Below are 19986 nucleotides of genomic sequence, written 5' to 3' on the forward strand. Positions count from 1 at the left end.
ATTGACGTGGTAGCCCCAGTTGCTGTCTACTCTTGTTGCAGTACTCTCCATCATGGTGCGGTCGGGGCTAAGAGCATCTCCAAGTGTTCCCTAAAAGTTTCTCCTAAAAATTCCATGTTTCCTAACTCTTAAAAAGGTATTAGGAGAAAAAAAAATAGAGTCATCTTCAATAGTACCTAATATTTCACTTCTAAAAAATCAAATTTTAATCCCACGAGTTTTTTTTGTGGTACTTTTTTTTCCGGCGCGAAAGTGTTCCTGGTCGTGCAACCCTACACTGCCGCCGCCTCCTTCCTTCCTCGCGCCCTAGCCTGCAGTCCCAGCCGGCCATCTAGTAGTAGCATTCAGCACAGCGCAGGCCATCTGTATCATCTAGTACTAGTAGCATTGAACAACAGTGGCATGCAAGCAAAGCCGGTCTAGTCAGGCGCCCAGAATAACAGTGGCATGCAAGCAAAGCCGGTCTAGTCAGTCGCCCAGCAGCAGCTCATTGCAGGCAATCAGCCGGCAAGCATACAAGCAGGCAACCTTTCCACACAACAGCAGCAGACGGGCACGCAACCACGGCCTCCCTCGGCTGCGCAAGGACAGGCACGGCCGCCCGCCAGCGGGACTCGGCCGGCCAAAGCCCGGCATCAGCATCCCAGGGGCGGCCACTGGCGGCATCTGCTCGGGCAGGCGCGGCTACGCCAGCCATGGCCCAGCAGGTGACGGCTGCCAAACCCTAGCACCGGCAAAACCAAGAAGACGACAACGTAGATTGGGTTCAGCGATGGATTACCTCCTCGACGCCGCCGCCGGCGATGATATCCTCTGTATGGCGGCTCGAGATGGCGCCAAGCTAGGGAAGAAGAAACCGCGCCAAAAGACCGTCACACACTATTGGATTCACGTTCTTTGCCGAGTGCCTGAGGCACTCGGCAAAGGCTATATTGCACTCGGCAAAGCCTTTGCCGAGTGCGGCACTCGGCAAAGCACACACGGCAAAAAATTGATCGGCAAAGCACTCTTTGCCGAGTGTATTTTATCGGGCACTCGGCAAAGGCTTTGCCGAGTGCCCCGGAAACACTCGGCAAAGAAAAGCGACCGTCACGGCGCCGGTTCCGTTGACGGTCACTTTGCCGAGTGTCAACCCTGCCGGCACTCGGCAAAGATTTTTTTAAATTTTTTTTAAAACTTTCTTTGCCGAGTGCCAACACGTGAGGCACTCGGCAAAGAACTTTTATTTTTTTTTTGAGAATTTTCTTTGCCGAGTGCCAACCCTCCATGCACTCGGCAAAGCTTTTTTTTTAAAAAAAAAATCTTTGCCGAGCGCCAACCCGGAAGGCACTCGGCAAAGAGCTTTTATTTTTTTTTTGAAAATTTTCTTTGCCGAGTGCCAAACCTCCAGGCACTCGGCAAAGATTTTTTATTTTTTTTAAAAAAATTATTTGCCGAGCGTCAACCCGGAAGGCACTCGGCAAAGAGCTTTTATTTTTTTTGGAAATTTTCTTTGCCGAGTGCCACCACTCCAGGCACTCGGCAAAGATTTTTTTTTTAAAACTCTTTGCCGAGTGCCAACACAGCAGGCACTCGGCAAAGTTTAAATTTTTTTTTTAAATTTCTTTGCCGAGTGTTATAGTCACAGCACTCGGCAAAGCTGGAAAATCTGTTTTCTGGTCGCCCATTTTGCCAGTTTTGCCGAGTGTTGTGACCATTACGCTCGGCAAAGGGGACCTTTGCCGAGTGCAACACTCGGCAAAGTGACCCAAAACGGCAAATGTTTTTTTTTTTTTGCGTTCCATCATGACAAATACATTCATACAAACATATATCACATATATATCTCATCCATCACATATATATCTCATCCATCGCATATATATCTCATCCATCACATATATATCTCATCCATCCACACATCCATCCGCCCATAACACATCCATCACAATATGTAATAATAAGTGCTCAAGTCCATCCAAATAAGTTTACAAGTCCATCAAAGTCCACAAGTGCATCACAAGTCCATCACCAAGTGAACAACAAATGTAAAAAATACAACATGCACTTATCTCGGCCACTGCGACTATGGTGAAGGCCTAGGTGCATCATTCGTAGGTGCATGAGGTGGATTATTCGAACCACCGTCAGATGGAGACTGCACAAAGGAGAAAAGATTGCATGTGAGACAACGTGCACGAAATCTTCTGAAATTTTTATCATAGCCTCCATATATGATATCACGACATCTCAACACGTTTCATGATTTTCGGACTTCGTTTGCTTTTTATAGAATTTATAAACACTTCACACGCAATTTCGCGGACATGTTTCGTGAACGAGATGTCCGAAATTTGAGGTCCGTTCCTGGATACGGCCTCTCATAACACTCACTAACATGACTATCAATTTTCAAATCATTAAACTCCATTATTCGTACCACGTGCAGTTCAAATTTCTAATTTCCGGAAAAATTCAAGTAAACGAAATAAAGTAACTAAATATAACAAAAAGCCACAAAAAATCCCCAAATTGTAACTAGGAGTTCCTGGTGCTTTAAAAAGGCTGCACAAAAAAAATTGGAGGCCAAAAACAAAAAAAACAAAAAAACTTTGCCGAGTGCCGGGGCATGGCACTCGGCAAAGGGTGTCTTTGCCGAGTGCCAGCCATCAGGCACTCGGCAAAGAATGTTTTAATTTTTTTTTTAATTTCCTCTTTGCCGAGTGCATACACAGGAGCACTCGGCAAAGAAATAATAAAAAAAAATTAAATCTTTGCCGAGTGCCGTCCAGGGAGCACTCGGCAAAGTATTTTAAAAATAAAAAAAAAATTATTTGCCGAGCGCCAGATCTGAGACGCTCGGCAAAGAATTTAAAAAAAATAAATCTTTGCCGAGTGCCAGATCTGGGGCACTCGGCAAAGAAATTAAAAACAAAAAAAAACAAATCTTTGCCGAGTGCCTAACCGCAGGCGCTCGGCAAAGAAGGCCGTGGCAAGGCGCCGTTTCACGGGCAGCCTATGCCGAGTGTAGAGATTTTGCCGAGAGTCTGGCACTCGGCAAAGAAGTCCTTTGCCGAGTGCCTGTGTTTGCCGAGTGCCCGGCACTCGGCAAAGAAATCTTTGCCGAGTGCAAATCTTTGCCGAGTGCAGCACTCGACAAAGAAGATCTTTGCCGAGTGTCTGATTTTTGACACTCGGCAAAGAAATTTACACTCAGCAAAGTCTCTGTTTCCAGTAGTGACAGGAGGGAAACCGCTCGGGAGGAGAGGATACGCCACAACGAGGACGGCGCGTAACTTTACGCGGATTGAGGGAGTTTTTCCTAAGTCCTAAAAATTTAGGAATATATACTAGGAGTCGTTGGAGAGTGGTTTTTCTAATCTTTCTAAAAAATAAAGATTAGGAGAATGTTTAGAGAACTCTAAACTCTTGGAGATGCTCTAAGCCTCTAACCACCTGCGTTGCGGCCGCACGGAGCAGACGACGGGGCTGGCGAAACAGTGGCCTCCAGCGCCGAGGAGCAGTTGCTCCACAACATCCGGCTTCCAGGACTTCCTCTAACCTGCGTGCACGCCACCTCAAGCGAATGTGCTACGAATTGATCCCATGAATATATCTCATCTCTTTCAGCTTCTTAAACACTATGCGCTATCGTAAGGCCCGGTTCACCATTGTGTACATGAATGGGCTAAATTGTGTAGATGAATTGAAATTGCAATCCAAATATTTTGAGGCGCGTGGTTTGGAGGGTATTATCATACGATGAGTAAAATTATAGCATTTCAGGAACTAGCATGCCTTGCATTGCCCCGAATGATCAACCTATTCACATTGTTTTCTGTAACTGAAACGTACATGAGAATATGACCTTTACACATAGGAGAAGTTGCATTACACTCCACATATATACCACAAATCTATGGCAACGCAACTGGAATTGATCATTGCTTAACTTGCAGCTGTACCTTATTAAGACATTAAACTCCGAGCTTAGAATACTGGGCAGACGCCATCACCCAAGTCCACTCCTTTAGCGGTAGGACACTTGGCAAGAGGGCAGTGCTCTCCAGCAGTCGATACTCTTGTTCTGCATGGTCAGCGAAAAGTACAGCGCCACCCCCATGAATGCAACTCCGGCGTCAAGGGCAGCGGAGAGAATGTAATTGTACCGTGTCCACCACATCTTTCGGTACCGGAACACGAAGAAATTGAAGATGGTGCCAACAAGCAGCCATGAGTTATAGTTCACAGCCGTTGCTGGAGGCATGGCAGCTGTTGCACCAAAGAGCACCGGAAGATTGATCAATGGTATCCACTTATGGTTGGGGAACATCCTATGGAAACCATATACGATAACTGGGCCTGCTAGGCCCATGAGGAAGAACCAGTTGAGGGCGCCGTAGTTCCCTTCTGGCCCAAAGATGCGCCTTGGACCAACAAGGCCCCACATGACTGATGCGTCGAAGAATACACGATCACTAGGACACGTCCAAGGGCTGTCTGCTGGGAGTGAATCCGAGCAGATGCCGTGGATGGAGCCGAGCAGCCACCATGCCGTCCCAATGTTGACCATGCCAGCCACAATGGTACCAACAAACTAAGTAAATACAGGACATGTTGTTTCTTTTATACATGTCACCAATTCATTTACAATAAGAATGCTTGGTTCCTGTTCACTAAAAAAAATAAGAATGCTTTGTGATTTTGATTTGTATTACCTGAACAAGGAACATGGACTTCGGAGGGATCTTCATATAGTGGCCAAGCTTGAAGTCCGAGAGGAAGGCAACTGCCTGTTGCATACTCATGTAGCCATAGGTCTTGAAGCATACATTAGCAATGGGATAGCCCGGCTTAATCAAACCCATGACATACTCGGTGATCACATTCAAACCAGGTGACTGCACACGGCGTTTTAGAATGCATGACAATACCTCAAACATCTGTCCTTCCTTTTTTATTTTCTTAAAAGAACATAGAACACGCAAACGTGTTACTTGCCTGGTTGGTTGTCGCAGTGATGATGCTGATGGGAAGGGTGAAGATGAATGCCATGCCACACGCGAAGATGAGGCCCCACCACTGGAGCTGGACCTCGTGGTTCAGTACAGTACAAAGGAGGAGGGCCGAGGGCCACTGCAATTGATAGAGCCATCAGCGAATGAAACCACCACGCTGGGATGTCACTATACTTCCTCATAAGCTTTGTGTGGACATCAGGTTTCTCCTTCTGCGATGATTTGAAACGTTGGTAGATTTCTCTGCATACTTCCTCATAGGCAAGATCACGTAGAGAAAGAACACGTAGCCGAAGAAGATGTTGACGGTGGCGAAGAAGGGTGAGATAAGTGGACTGTAGAGGTAGGAGGAGACCGTGGACCAATCGAGTGTGAAGGCGCCGAGACCAAGACCTAGCATACCTGATCCCAGCTGTTGCGCCGTCACGGACTTAGAGAAGACCCAACACACCCATGAGATGGAGGTCAGCTTCGGGAAGAGGTAGCCTGGCACAACGTACCATGCGAAGCTGCACACGAGCACCACCAAGAAGAACTTGGAACGTGAGATCTGGCGTGAGGCTTTGGCAGATTCGTCCTTCTGGTGCAATGCCCTGGTTCAACATTAAGGACACATGATCAGTGCTATTGTTAGTGCCAACTGTACCTCAATGGAATGTGATGTCATGAAACTATATCCTGTTCTTCAATCAGACTGGTGTACACAAATCAAATATATTTTATCTCAACGTTAGCACTTTGTAGTGAAAAAAAAGATGCAGTCATCTAGACTTAATCAAAATTTCAACTGATTCACAAAGTTGCTTATGTAAACAAAAGTTATTCATGAGTAACCATTGATGGTCCTCTGTCAAATGCCAACTGGAGTAATGTACTGCCCAGAATTGATATGTTCAGCCTAACCTAAGAAAGATATGCTAGACCAGATATATATGAGGTAAATTTGGATTATTGGATACAAAACTAGGCCTACAATAAACTTCAAATTTCTACCTCCCATTGTACTGCTTGTGCAATCGACTGTCTCTGGTCAGCTAGCAGTAAAGATGAGCATGCAGCACGGGCCCGACGGCATGGCAGATGCCCCTTTTTTTTTGCTCAGCCCAAGCCCAGCCTAGCCCGGCCCATGCCTGGCACGGCCCGCAATTTAGTCAGAGGCCCGGTGGCGACCTGGTCCCTAGCATGGCCTGTTAAAAATCCCCACTCCCCAAGCCCAACAAATTCTATTCCTAACGGACCTAATCCTAACTTCCCCCGGCCCACCCCCTCCCCCGTGCGACCGCACGTCCGCACCGCACTCGCACTCGCAGCGCACATGCCCCGTTCGCCCCTCCTTCCTTTCCTCGCTCTCGCCTCGCTCGCCATTCGCGCCGCCGCTCCCTACCCCCCAGCCCCATGCGCACGCCTCCGCTGTCCGCGCCGCCCGAGCTGCCAGCCCCCGCAGGAGGCAGCGACGGCTCCTCCCCCGCGGCGTCGAGCGGCTCCATCGAGATCTCGGCGACGGCCCCTGTCAGAAACCGAACGGCGGCGAGAGAATGCGAGCAACAGCGAGGAAACAAACGATGAACACGAGAGTTTGGTGCTGCCAAGGGCGCAGCGTTTTCTGGGATTGTATTACTATTTATTGAATTACAAAGCAGAGAGATGCAAGCCACGACGCACACGGTTGCGCAGAGTGCGCACGTCCATCCCCATGCGCCGCAACAGCCGGCCATGGCTTGCATGCTCGAGTTCATGCCGAGCGATTCTCGTCCAAGACTTCCTACGCACACGGTAACCACAAGCCGGTCCTCGTGTGCATGCATGTGCTAAAAATAGATATGCTATGCTGAAGATTACTCTAGGATTACTAACAAATTCTCCTCCTAATCCTAGTGTATATGTTGTACATCTACAACACCAATTCTGGAGCGCATCTCACAAAAGTGTTCACGCCCCAGAGCTTTAGTAAGAATGTCCGCCAGCTGCTCCGTTGTCCCAATAGACTGGAGCCTCACCCTGTCCTCCTCAACACATTCACGAATGAAATGGTAACGAATGTCGATATGCTTACTGCGATCATGGAAGACAGGGTTTTTGCTGAGTGCGATGGCAGACTCGTTGTCGATCTTCAAGGTGACGGCGCGGGCCTCCTCGCCCTTGAGTTCGGCAAGCAGCCGTGCCAGCCATATTCCCTGGCATGCTCCTGTCGTTGCTGCAATGTACTCAGCCTCGCACGAAGACAGTGCCACAATCTTCTGTTTCTGAGACTGCCAGGTGATGGTGTTGTCGCCGAGAAAGAAGAGGGTGCCTGAGGTGCTCTTGCGTGTGTCAATGTCCCCAGCCAAGTCGCTGTCGCTGTAACCGACAAGCTGGGGATCCTTCTTCCTCTTGTAGTGGCAGCCGAAGTGCAGGGTACCAGCGACATAGCGCAGTACTCGCTTCATGGCCGCTAGATGCTCAGTGGTTGGGTTCTCCATGAACCGGCTGATAAAGCCCACTGAGTACGCCAAGTCGGGTCTTGTGTTCACCAAGTACCGCAAGGAGCCCACCACACTGCGATACATGGTAGGATCAATAGCTGGAGCCGAGCTCACCTTGCTGAGTTTCAGGCGAGGCTCCATTGGCGTTGCGCTGGAGTTGCAACCCGTCAGGCCTGCTGTCTCCAGGATCTTGGCTGCATAGGAGCTCTGGCAGATGGTGATGCCGGCCTCAGTCTGGGACACCTCCAGACCAAGATAGTAGTGGAGTAGCCCCAAGTCGCTCATCTTGAATGTGGCTTTCATCTGGTCCTTGAAGGTGTCGATGTCGACTTGGTTGCCGCCGGCGATGATCAGGTCATCGACATAGACCCCGACCACCAGCTGGCGAGCTCCAGCCCCGCGTAGGTAGACGGCATGTTCTGAGGCGCTCCTCCGAAACCCGAGCCCGATGAGGGACTCGTCGAGTTTGGCGTACCACGCCCGTGGAGCTTGACGCAGCCCGTAGAGTGCTTTGATGAGGTGAAGCACCTTGTTCTCATGGCCGCGGAGGACGTAGCCAGGAGGCTGCTCGACGTACACCTCCTCCTGAAGCACCCCGTTCAGGAACGCCGACTTCACGTCCATATGGTGGACGGCCCATCCTTGACAGGCGGTGTGCGCGAGCAGGAGCCGAACTGATTCCAGGCGCGCGACGGGGGCAAAGACCTCGTCAAAGTCAATGCCCTGCCGCTGCACGTAGCCCTTTGCGACGAGGCGGGCCTTGTGCTTGGTGACGATGCCGGCGGCGTCCTTCTTTGCCTTGAACACCCACTTGAGACCGATCGGCCTGGTGCGCGCCGGCGGCTCCACCAGTCTCCACGTGCCGCTGGCCTCGATGGAGGTCATCTCGTCGAGCATGGCGTGGCGCCAGCACTCGTAGCGCATTGCTTCATCGAAAGAGGCTGGCTCGGCGTCGCTCGCCAGCAACAGACGCTCCTCCAGATCGCGGTGAGCGAGCTCGGGCGTCTGGGCTTCCCCGATTACGTTGTCGACGCGGCGGAAGCAAAGAGGAGCGTCGTCATCATGATCGGCGTCGAGGTAGTCCCCCATCTCAGCTCCTGGTGGGGATGCGAACTCCACTTGAGGATGTGCCGCGGAGCCGGATGCTGATGGAGCGTCTTGTGTCGCCGGTGAGTCAACCATGGGCACGCCTGGAGCCGGGGACGTGGCCGCGCCCGATGGAGACGGTGACGCCGGGCTTGATGCAGGGGAGACCACCGTAGTCGTTCTGGTGGTGGTGACCACGGAGGGCTCTTGATGTTCCAGCTCCTCGACGGTGAAGTCGTTCGGCTCGGCGGGATCTGCTGCAGACCATGCCCATGCTGCTGCTTCGTCGAAGACGACGTCACGGCTAATGTGGACACGTCGCGTCAAGGGATCATAGACCCGGTAGGCCTTGGACCCCGGCTCGTAGCCGACGAACACCATGCGGCGGCTGCGGTCGTCGAGTTTCTTCTGGTGCGGCGTGTTCACCTTCGTGTGGGCGATGCAGCCGAACGTCCTGAGGTGCTGGACCGACGGCGTGCGCCCGTTCCAGAGCTCGTAGGGGGTGCGCCCGCCGATCGCCTTGCAGGAGGATCTGTTCAGCAGGTAAACTGCCGTCGTCACCGCCTCCCCCCAGAACACACCAGGGAGAGACTTGGCCTTCATCATGCTCCTGGCCGTGCCCGCCACAGTTTGGTTGCGGCGCTCGACGACACCGTTCTGTTGAGGCGTGTACGGCGCCGTGAGCTGCCTGCGAACACCGAGTTGGGCGCAGTAGTTGATGAAGTCGGTGGCGGCGAACTCTCCGCCACGATCAGTGCGCAGCATCAGCAGCTTCTTGCCACTCTTGCGTTCAGCCGCGGCCTGAATGTTCTTGATGGCGGTGGCCGCGGCGTCTTTGGATGGCAGCAGGGAGATCCACATGAAGCGTGAGTAGTCATCAACAAGTAGAAGGAAATACTTGTTACCACTCGGGGTCGCAGGTGTGATGGGACCACAAATGTCTCCATGAAGGAGTTGCAGCGGCTCCGTGGAACGCCAGAGCGCCTTCTGAGGGAAAGGCGCCCTCCTCTGCTTGCCGACGAGACAGGCGTCGCAGACCTGCTGCACCTGGTTGATGACGGGCAGCCCGCGCACCAGCTCCTCGCGCCCCATCTTGCGCAGCGCGGCGAAGTGGATGTGGCCGAAACGCTGGTGCCACCTCCAGGCGTCGTCGTCCGTGTGCGCCGCTAGGCACACCGGGCGCGCGATGGTGACGTCGAGGTTGTACAGCCGGCCTGGACTCTGAGGGATCTTGGCGAGGAGGCACCGGTCTTCATCACGAACCCGCATCACGCCGTGCTCCACCAGCACCTGGTACCCGCCTTCGTCGAGCTGGCCGACAGAGATGATGTTGGCGGTGAGGCGAGGGAGGAAGTAGACGTTGGCGAGAGCTCTGTGCTCGCCGTTCTTGCAGTGGAAGAGCACCGTGCCGGTGCCCTCGATGCGAGCGATGGAGCCATCCCCGAATCGGACGGAGCCTGTGACGCCGGTGTCGAGGTCGGCGAAGGCGGCACGGGATCCGGACATGTGATTGGACGCGCCGGTGTCCAGAATCCAGCGCGTTGGATCTCGGTCCGCCGCATCGTCGAACTCGGCGTGGACCTTCTTCTCCATGAGATGGAGCTCGAGGAGCGCCGCGGGTGGAGGCGACGGAGTCACGGTGAAGCGCGGCGGCTACGGCGGAGGGGATCTGGTGTCCTCCTCCTGGGCCTCACCGATGGCAAGCATCAGGGTGGCCTCTTCTTCTTGGGCCACATGGGCCTGTTGGGCCGGCTCCTCCTTCTTCTTGCTGCGGCAGTCGCGGGCCCAGTGGCCCTTTTTGCCACAGCGCGGACAGGGGTCGTCCGGCGGCGGGCGCGAAGAGCTGGAACCGCCGGAGCCGCGGCCGCGGCCTCTGCCGCGGAACTTGCCACGGCTGCCGGAGCTGAAACCGCCCCGGCCGGACTCCTGGTCCTTCTTCTTGTACTTCTCAACCCATTGCTCTTCAGTGAGGAGCAATTTTCCACTCACAGTTTGCGGCGGAGCGGGCTCGACGTCGTCGGCGGCCTTCAATCTCCCTGTGACCTCCTCTATGGACAGTTGTGAAATGTCAAGAAGGGTCTCAATCGAGATTACCAACTGCTTGTAGCGTGGGCGGACGACGCGCAGATACTTGGCCACCACCTTCTCGTCGGGCTCCGGATCACCCAACGTCGCCAGGCGCTGCACGATGCCAGTCATGCGCAAGGCGAAGTCCTCGATGGGCTCACCGTCGCGGAGGGCAATGGACTCGTACTCGGCGCGGAGGTTCTGCGCCGTTGCTTTCCGCACGCGATCATCGCCGATGCGGAAGGTCTTGATGGCCTCCCAGGCCTCCTTGGCCGTGTTCTTAGCCACCAGGACGGGGACCATCTCTGGTGGAACGCTGCTGCAGATCGCGTCGAGGGCGTTGCGGTCGTCGCCGTACTCCGCGTCGTCGTCAACGACGGCGTCCCACAGGTGGCGCGCTTCCATCTTCAGTTGCATGCGAAGCGCCCACTCATGGTAATTAGTCTTGGTGAGCTGCGGCCAGTTGCCGGAGCTTCCTTCCCGGATGATGCGCTCGACGACGACCTCCCGCGGACGGCGTGCGTCGCGGGTGCGCGAGCGGCGTGCGTCGCACGTGCAGGATCGACGAGGCGGAGATCTGGCCGGTGAAGGAGTGCGCTCCGGGGTCTTGGCGCCGGAGATGCCGGAGTCGTCGGTCTTCTTCTTGCCGTCACCCTTGCCAACCGGTGAACGGCCGCGGGGTCTCGGCGGAGACGCCATGGCGACGGCGCGGTCCTTCGAACACTTGGCTCTGGTACCAATTGTCAGAAACCGAACGGCGGCGAGAGAATGCGAGCAGCAGCGAGGAAACAAACGATGAACACGAGAGTTTGGTGCTGCCAAGGGCGCAGCGTTTTCTGGGATTGTATTACTATTTATTGAATTACAAAGCAGAGAGATGCAAGCCACGACGCACACGGTTGCGCAGAGTGCGCACGTCCATCCCCATGCGCCGCAACAGCCGGCCATGGCTTGCATGCTCGAGTTCATGCCGAGCGATTCTCGTCCAAGACTTCCTACGCACACGGTAACCACAAGCCGGTCCTCGTGTGCATGCATGTGCTAAAAATAGATATGCTATGCTGAAGATTACTCTAGGATTACTAACAGCCCCATCGAGATCTTGGTGACGGCTCCTCCCCGAGGCGTCGAGCGGCTCCTCCGGATCCGGTGTCGAGCTGCTCGGGGCGAGCGCACCGAGCTCCTCCACGCGGATCTGGCGTCGAGCCCCCGGCCTCCCCTTCCTGGCTTCCCCCTCTCTTTCTCTGTGTATGGCATCTTTGGGCCTCGGGCTGGCCAGGTGGGTACTTTCTGGGCTGACTCGGCATGGAAAGTGGCCCGACAAGCCCTGCCTGGGCCATCGGCTAGGCACGATGGACTGGAGCGGCACAGCCCGGCGGCCCATCGTGCCCTTCCGGGCCCGTGCCAGGTCGTGCTCATCTTTAGCTAGCAGATGACTCTGTATCCCTTCGCAACAGTACAACGCGTTACCTAGATGATCACCTTGTTGTTTACACTCAGCGAAATGGCAGAGATGCACTAAAATCAACAGGAATTTGCTTAAGTTGGCACAAACACACGCCTTCTTATTTGTTGTCAGTACGTAGGAGCAAGCAAAATCCAAATTCGAGGCTATCAGGCCGCAGGAAGCCACGGACGCAAGCATGTGCAAGTACGTGCAAGGGACCGCTGCGCCTTTTCAAGGCCACTTGGACCTGGACCTCACACAAGCTGTCGGCTACTGAAATTCACCAACTTAGACATGCAGTTTCTTTTCAGACACGCACGGTCTCCCCTTCCCGGCGTACGCGTCCTCTCGATCATAACTGTGCAGTGCACGTTGACGTTGCAATGCAGACTCGCAGGCGTTTAGCCAAGAGTGGATCTGATCGTGTGCCGACCCACCGACTGATTCAAAAAATACCCGAACTTTCCAGTGCAGATTTTTTTTACCAAAAAACTAATATTTTAACCATAGCATCTGGTAAACTAAATTTTCATAAACAACTATTTTTCACTACGACGAGAGACATGGCGCGACGGACATGTATTAGCGTCGCTAAACATGTCCGCCGGCCGCGAGGCATGGTTGAGTCAGGTGTTACAGTAAGTCATGCAGTTTTAGCTAGCATGACCTTTCTTCAAAACGAAGAAACATACCTTAAAAAGTCGTGTATGTTTTTACGTAGACAGTAAAAATCAACAACGATCTACTTTGATGGGTTGGCCCCTGCGCCGCCCCCGAGCACACCATCGGGGCCGCATCGCCATCTCTATAGAAGGCGACTGTTGTGGGGAAGAAATAATGGATTCATTTCAAAGAGCTTTAGTGGAGGATAAATGGACCGCTTGGCTTAATCTAGTAGCTACAATTGCTAATATTCAGCTTAACAATATTCAGCTTAATCTAGTGACAACAACGAGCTCTTCTAGCACAAGACAGGAATCTTCCAAGCTAACCCTAGAAGCACGTTCCTGGCGGCTCCCTCCCCGCGGCTGCCGCCATGGCGCAGGTGCCCACCCCGTCGATCTCCCCATCTGCCACCCACACCCCTCCCCAGCTGCGCGCGGAGCCTGTCGCGTTGTCGCCCAAGCCGTCGCCCGCATCTCGCTCATCGCCCGGCGCTGCAGCCAGCCCCCCAGTCGCGTGCGGGTGATGGCGATGGCAAGGCGACCGCGTGGCCGCCCCCACCACCGCTCGCAGCGGGCTCGCGGTGCCCGTGGAGACTGCCTCCCCGACGACAGGCCCCGACGCCGCGGCCAACCAGCTGCGTGTGGCCGACTGCACCCCGCCGGTGCACCGATCCAGTGTGGACGACGGGGGGCCTGTCGTGTAACCGCCACGAACGCCGGTCGAGGACCCCCTCGCCCCGGCTGGAACTCAGATCCACGCCGTCTGGGCCTAAGTCCGGGCCTGCTGTGGCGATGTCGGACACCCCAAGCTCCTCCACCCTCTCACGGGCAGTGGCTCCATTCTACCCATGTTGCTCCTCGGGAGGACGCACAAAGCGTCGTTGGTGAGCGGACGAAGACGGCGGCGGCGAGGACTCCGACGACGACCCCCCAACAACTTACCTGCATGCTGTTCGTCGCCCGGCCAAGCCGGTAACTGCAAACCTGTCGCACGCCCAAACTCATTCAGTCATGGTTTTGGGCCGTGGCGGAGCGGACGTGGGACGGTAAGGACCTGTGCGAAGGCAGAGGAATGTAGCCGGCCGCTCCCCCAGCTGGTATGCGACCTGCCTGCTCGGACTGTGGATGGTCGTTCCCTGCCCGCCAACGTGGGCGCTGCAGTTGACCCTCGTTCAAAACAGCTCCCGCAAGCCCACAAGATCCCCGCAAAACTTCATGACAGATGTTTTAACTGTCTGTCCTACTCGCACCGAGTAGTGACTTGTCAGTTGCCACAGCGTTGCCTGTGTTGCCACGACTTTCGCCCCCTAGCCAGGGATTGTAAGCAGCCTAGGTTTGCTGTGACAATGGTGGAGATGGGTGCCAACCTACCACGACACTCTGCTCATGGCAACAAACCACCTACCTCCTAGCACGTGCCCCCCGGTGGTCCACCGAGCTTGAACGGGGCCGCGTAGGGTGCCACAGCGGAATCCATCGATGATGCTCGCTGCGACGGAGGAAGCCAGCGAGGGAAACCAAAGCTGCTCCATCTATTGCTGCACATTGCTCCTCCAAGCCAGATCTGCTGGTGGTGCAGATATGCGCGAGCCCGGGGCTTCCCACGTGGGTTGACCCAATGCTGGAGGAGCTCGACGCCTCGCTCATCATCACCCGGCCAGCAGGAGCACCTGCGCCTAGGAGCCCGCCTAATCCAGCAGCCACCTCTCAGGATGTTGGAGCATCGATAGAGGCTTCCCACCGGACGAGGGACGACAGACTCACCTCCGTTGTCGCCAGCGCAGGGGCAGCCACAAGTCACACTACCACGGGGGAAAGCCCGATGACATGGATGCCGAGGCGCGCCCAAGCCACCAAGGCGAGGACGCGGCCACTCCTCCCCAGCCCATGAGCCCAGCGCTAGCCAACACCAACGTCGTGCCAACCACCCAGGGAGACGAGACGATCATGGCTGCGACGGACGATGTCAACCACGCTCCTTCACATCAGACGACCTCGGCCGACAGATGCCTCAAGTGCTTCACCGAGCGAATCATAGAGAGGAGCTAGGTAGCCGCCACTCCTGGAGCTGCCTGGAGATGATACGGCCATCGGTGGACATGCACTGCCCTCGCTCCCCAAGCGAAGCAGGCGAATAGCGACGCAGAGCATAGCTCATATCCACGCATCCAAGCAAGGTGAGTACCTTGTCATGAAGCGTCTAGGACTATCAAGCGGGACGCCGTCTCCACTGACGTCAACCAAGAAAGCGTACGAACAAATTTGGTGAGTTGTTCCCAGCGGATGGCGAGGTTGTCGGCAGCATGGGCATATGCCTCCTCGCCAGCGCCGTAAATGTGGGTTGATCTTTATCCAATGTAATAGCTTAGCTACAGTACACTAGGGAGGGTCTGAGTGTCCATGTAAAACTTTATTGATCCCTTAGGTCGTCGTTAAGACGTGTTGTATCGAATATTTTCTCTGTCTTAATACAAAGACGCACAAACCTTTTTTGTGATCTAGAAAAAACAATTTGAAGGATTTTTTCCTCGGATTTACATAGACATGGTATTTTTTTTCATTACGATCTAGGGGTGAGGAAGAATACCTTATATATTTAGTGAACTAGCTGGCTTAATGGATTGAGAGATAATTTGATCATGCCACGTCGGCACTATGGGCCATCCTCTTAGCCAGGCACAGCCCTAGGGTCAGGCCGGGCTGGCACAGGCACGACAGGCACGGGGCCGTGGACCATGGACCGTGTCGACAGGCCGTGGACCTTTTATGGCCATCTATCCAAATGAGTGAAAAGAGCCTATAGCCTTATGGTTACAACTTACAAGAATCTTTTTTAGTAGCACCTCAGGTTCTGGGTTCGACTTCTCGTAGGTGCAAATACTCTAGATTTAACGGCGTTGTGCTTTCAGTGGTACGCGACATTTCCATCGATAGAAAGGCACTTATGGTGACTTTGTCAATCTCGATGATTTATCGGCTCAGTCTTTGAAAAAGCTCACAGAGGTAGGATATGTGCATGTGTTCATAAAGATGAGTGTTAATACGTTCTGAGCGTATGATTCTTTTAAAAAAATGCTATAGATACGCTTATCCCGCCCATTCACATCGTGCCGGTAGCTGGCTGCGTCACAATGGTTCAAGGACCCAGGGTCGTCGTATCCGGGGGAGAAACCAAGCAAGTTTGTCGATAGCCGGCAGAAAAACGCCTATCCGGGTAATCGCTGTCCCAGAGAGCATCCCGTGATTTCTGTCGTCCTGGACTTGACTATGGAATCCAGCGAGGATGACGGGCACGCCACATTAACGCTTATTTGGTTTCCTCCGCCACGGTCTTGTCATTGGAGACTTTGATAGTTTGGTGATTGGGTCTAGCATGCATCTAGGGCCTTGTTTAGATTGAGAAAAATTTCAACCCGATGAATAGTAGCACTTTCGTCTTATTTGATAAATATTGTCCAATCGTGGACCAACTAAGTTCAAAAGATTCATCTCGTGATTTCCAACTAAACTGTGCAATTAGTTTTTTTTTTACCTACATTTAATGCTCCATGCAAGTGGCTAAAAATTGATGTGATGAAGAAAGAGCGAAAAAACTTGGAATTTTGGGGTAATCTAAACAAGGCCTAGATTACGAGAGATAAGTTTAGGGGGTTCCATCACAAGTTGCCGTTATTGTTTATATATGCACACTGAGTAGCGTGGTGGCAACGTAAGGATGCGTATCACTAGACTAGACTAGACTAGCTGTAGTTGGAGGATGCCGCGGATGTTGCTTTCACAGGCTATCGCACTAGGTTAGAAAAATGTTTTTAGAGGCGGCTGGTAACCCTAGGGGTGGTTTTGTCAGCCGCTCCTATGAAAGGTGGCTAAAAATCACTGATTTGTAGGGGCGGTTCTCAGACCGCTTCTACAAATCGATTTGTAGGGACGGTTGGTGTTATCAGCCGTCCCTATAAATCGATTTGTAGGGGCGGCTGGTGTTATCAGTCGTCTCTACAAATCCGATTTGTAGGAGCGGCTGGATATTGAGCCGCCCCTACAAATCAATTTTCAGAAACGAAAAAAGGGCAAAAAAAAGCAAATTTTTTTTAACCGAGGAGGTTCCCACCGGTAGCCACACACACCCTCACTCTATGGTTGTAGCATTTTTTCACGATTTTTGCACACTTGGAGTCGACCGGGATTCAAACCGGCGACCTCTCTCTCACGCACCATCTCCTCTACCACTACACCTCACATTCACTTGTGTCCATAATCCATTTTGATTTCCCATGTATTATACAAAACTGAGCATAAATTGATTGTTTGAGGCCCTAAACTAATTTAAATGAAAAAGTTGTCAACTATAAAGTTTTATAACTTTTCGAGATCTACAACTTTCATTTTGGTAGTTTCTCCATCCGAGGTCACTTATAAAATTTGAATTTTAAATAATAGAAATTCGAACGTAGTTTTCCATGACAAGATGGTTTCAAATGAGAAAGTTATCAAGTACAAAGTTTCATAACTTTTCAAGATCTACAACTTTCATTTTTACTGTTTGTCCATCCGAGGTCGTTTAAAAAATTCAAATTTCAAATTTTTAAAAATTCAAACGTAGTTTTTCTTGACAAGATGATTTCAAATGAAAAAGTTGTCAACTACAAAGTTTCATAACTTATCGAGATCTACAACTTTTATTTTGGTTGTTTCTCCATCTGAGGTCGTTTACAAAATTTAAATTTTAAATTTTAGAAATTCAAACGTGGTTTTCCTTGACAAGATGATTTCAAATTAAAAAGTTGTCAACTATAGAGTTTCATAACTTTCCGAGATCTACAACTTCTATTTTGATCATTTATTCATCCGACATAGTTATAGTAACATTGTTCACAAATGTTACATATCCATCTTATTGTTTATGAAAGTATAAGAGAGATATGTAAATTTTGTGAACAATGTTATTATCACTTTATCGGATGAAGAAATGACCAAAATAAAACTTGTAGATCTTGATAAGTTCGGCAACTTCTATGTTTATGATTTTTTCAAGTGAAATCAATTAGTGTTCCAAAATAACGTTTGGCCTTCTCTATGTGCTCCTCTAGATATTGTTCTTCTTTTGCCCCTCTCTTTTTTTATATTTTTTGGGCTGTCGTTGTTTTTTTTGGAAATTTTGACTTTTTATTTTTATTTTTTTAATATTTTTCCTTCACTTAGGAGCACAAAAGAAGTAACCGCAGAAAATATGAGCTCAAACAAGTGAAAGACGTGGCCTGTGGAAATTTCAGAAGACTTGCTCAAAATCGACAAAAACCTTGTGACCACGAAAACATGATCTTTTGATCAGTTTTTGACCAATTTAAAATTCTCCGACCCGGCAAAGCCGGGGATGGACGGATCCAAAAAAATTTTCTGATCGATTTGCATATATGGAACGTCGAAAACGGAGTTCGTATGCAAAAACTAGACCAGTTTTACGAAAGCACTTCGAATTAGAGGACAAAACGGGAACAATAATTTCAAACAGTATTTTTAAGTAGTAAATGATCTCAACTGAAAAAGTTGTCAACTACAAAGTTTCATAACTTTCGAGATCTACAACTTTCATTTTGATTGTTTCTTCATCCGATGTCGTTTACAAAATTTAAATTTTAGTATTTACTTTTTAATATTCGGCGTCCATTTGTAGAGGCACTTCGTTGTTGAGCCGCCCCTAGGCTGTATATCCAGCCGCCCCTACAAATCGGGTCATTTGTAGGGGCGGCTGATAACACCGGCCGCCCCTACAAATTTATTTATAAGGGCGGCTCATTTGGTAACCATTTGTAGGGACGGCTCTATCACCAACCGCCCCTAAAAAAAAATTCGTCCCGTTGTAAAAAAAAAGTTTTTTACATAGTGTCGGCGCTCCGCGGATTGGCTTCACGAGAAAATGACGGCCAATTTCGTACTAAGAAAAATCTCTTCTTTGTGATGTAGAGATTCAGAGAAAACAGTATTGCGAATTGGACTGATGACGCCTCATGAAGCGGGGACGCCAGACGGCCAGAGTGATGCCACCGCAATCATGGCCATCGGAATCTCGCGCTCTGATGAAAGGGATGCTGATTTTTCAGTCTAATCGATCGGTGCAATGTGGCGCTGCGATAGAGGGCGAGGCTGGTAAGATTCAGTATCAGAGACAAACTGAATTCCGTCAAGTGTAGGTCTGCTACAGTTGGAGCTTAATCGAGAAGAAAAATAGTACTGTACTATGGTCTAGCATAAGAATGCTTGTGTTAGTTCGCTTCATCATTCAATCATTCCGAGAGGACTGTTTTAGGTCTTGACTTTCTTCGGCGCTCGATATAAAAGCGTTGTGTATGTTTAAACTCTTTCACTTAATACAATGAAAGAGTAGAGAAATGCAAGCCATAGAAGAAATGCAAGAGCGAGAAATTCCACCAAGTCAATGTCAATTGTTTAGCTAGTAGTAGTAGCTGATGGGGTAAGGACTAAGGATGGCAATTGATCTTGCAGAAGCTAGCTTGGTTGGCAGCAAACCTGCGTGGTGATGACGAGGAGCCAGGCGGTGAAGAAGGAGATTTGGCGTTGGTTGAAGGCGCGGATGATGTTGATGATGCCGACGGCGTAGGCGCTCCCAACGCCGAACGCGAAGCCGGCGTTGGCGAAGATGGAGATGAGCACGTGCTCCTTGATGTTGAAGGGGCCCGGGTTGAGGCTCCACTCACCGCCGCCCAGCATCGCCGGCGCCCGGAACCTGGTGCGCGGCAGCACCCGGGCCATGAAGTGACCCACGGGCAGTGACGCCACCTGCACCGTGATCTGCGTCACGATGAGCCGCTCCGTCCGGTAGGAGAAGAACTGGTTGAGGAAGCTCATGAGCGCGCACGACAGCAGCCCGATGCTCCACATCCGGAACGTCCACACCGGCAGCGACGGGTCGTCCGTCGTCGGCACCGTCAGCCGCACCTCCTCGATCGGCGACGTCTCCTCGTCGTCCTCGTCGTCGAGGATGCCCTCCTCCTTGACGGCGCCCACGGGCTCGGCCAGATCGCGGTCGTCCGTGCCCATCTCACTCGTGGGCGGCTTGAATAATACGCCGAGCGGTACTGGCAGCGCCTGCGCGTGCTTTGCTTTGGCCTAGCAAAGAGAGGCGCACCCTGACTACCTGAGCTAGTACGGCTTGTGAGGCGCGCGCGCGTCAAGCGTCTATATTGATGCTCTGAGCACGGCGATAGTGAGCTTAGGCCCGGGCAAAATACCCGTTGACTAATAGT

General features: G+C 51.9%; 1 protein-coding gene and 1 pseudogene across 2 annotated transcripts; both read right to left on the reverse strand.

Moving 5' to 3' along the window:
• Positions 1–1992: 1992 nt before the first annotated feature.
• LOC136477923 (oligopeptide transporter 4-like) lies at positions 1993–5286 on the reverse strand (annotated as a pseudogene).
• LOC136477924 (oligopeptide transporter 4-like) lies at positions 5046–19834 on the reverse strand. Of its 2 annotated transcripts, XM_066476195.1 has the most exons (3): positions 19250–19834; positions 5400–5590; positions 5046–5209 (listed from the first exon to the last, which is right to left on the reverse strand). In XM_066476195.1, the coding sequence occupies exons 1-2, from the start codon at positions 19778–19780 to the stop codon at positions 5429–5431; spliced, it is 693 nt and encodes a 230-aa protein (XP_066332292.1). In that variant the 5' UTR covers positions 19781–19834; the 3' UTR covers positions 5046–5209; positions 5400–5428. The 2 variants fall into 2 exon arrangements, with proteins under 2 accessions (XP_066332292.1, XP_066332290.1); XM_066476193.1 differs by lacking the exon at positions 5046–5209 and having other exon boundaries at positions 5296–5590.
• Positions 19835–19986: the final 152 nt, after the last annotated feature.

The sequence above is a fragment of the Miscanthus floridulus genome, chromosome 8, assembly GCF_019320115.1.
Source record: "Miscanthus floridulus cultivar M001 chromosome 8, ASM1932011v1, whole genome shotgun sequence".
Lineage (NCBI taxonomy): Eukaryota > Viridiplantae > Streptophyta > Magnoliopsida > Poales > Poaceae > Miscanthus > Miscanthus floridulus.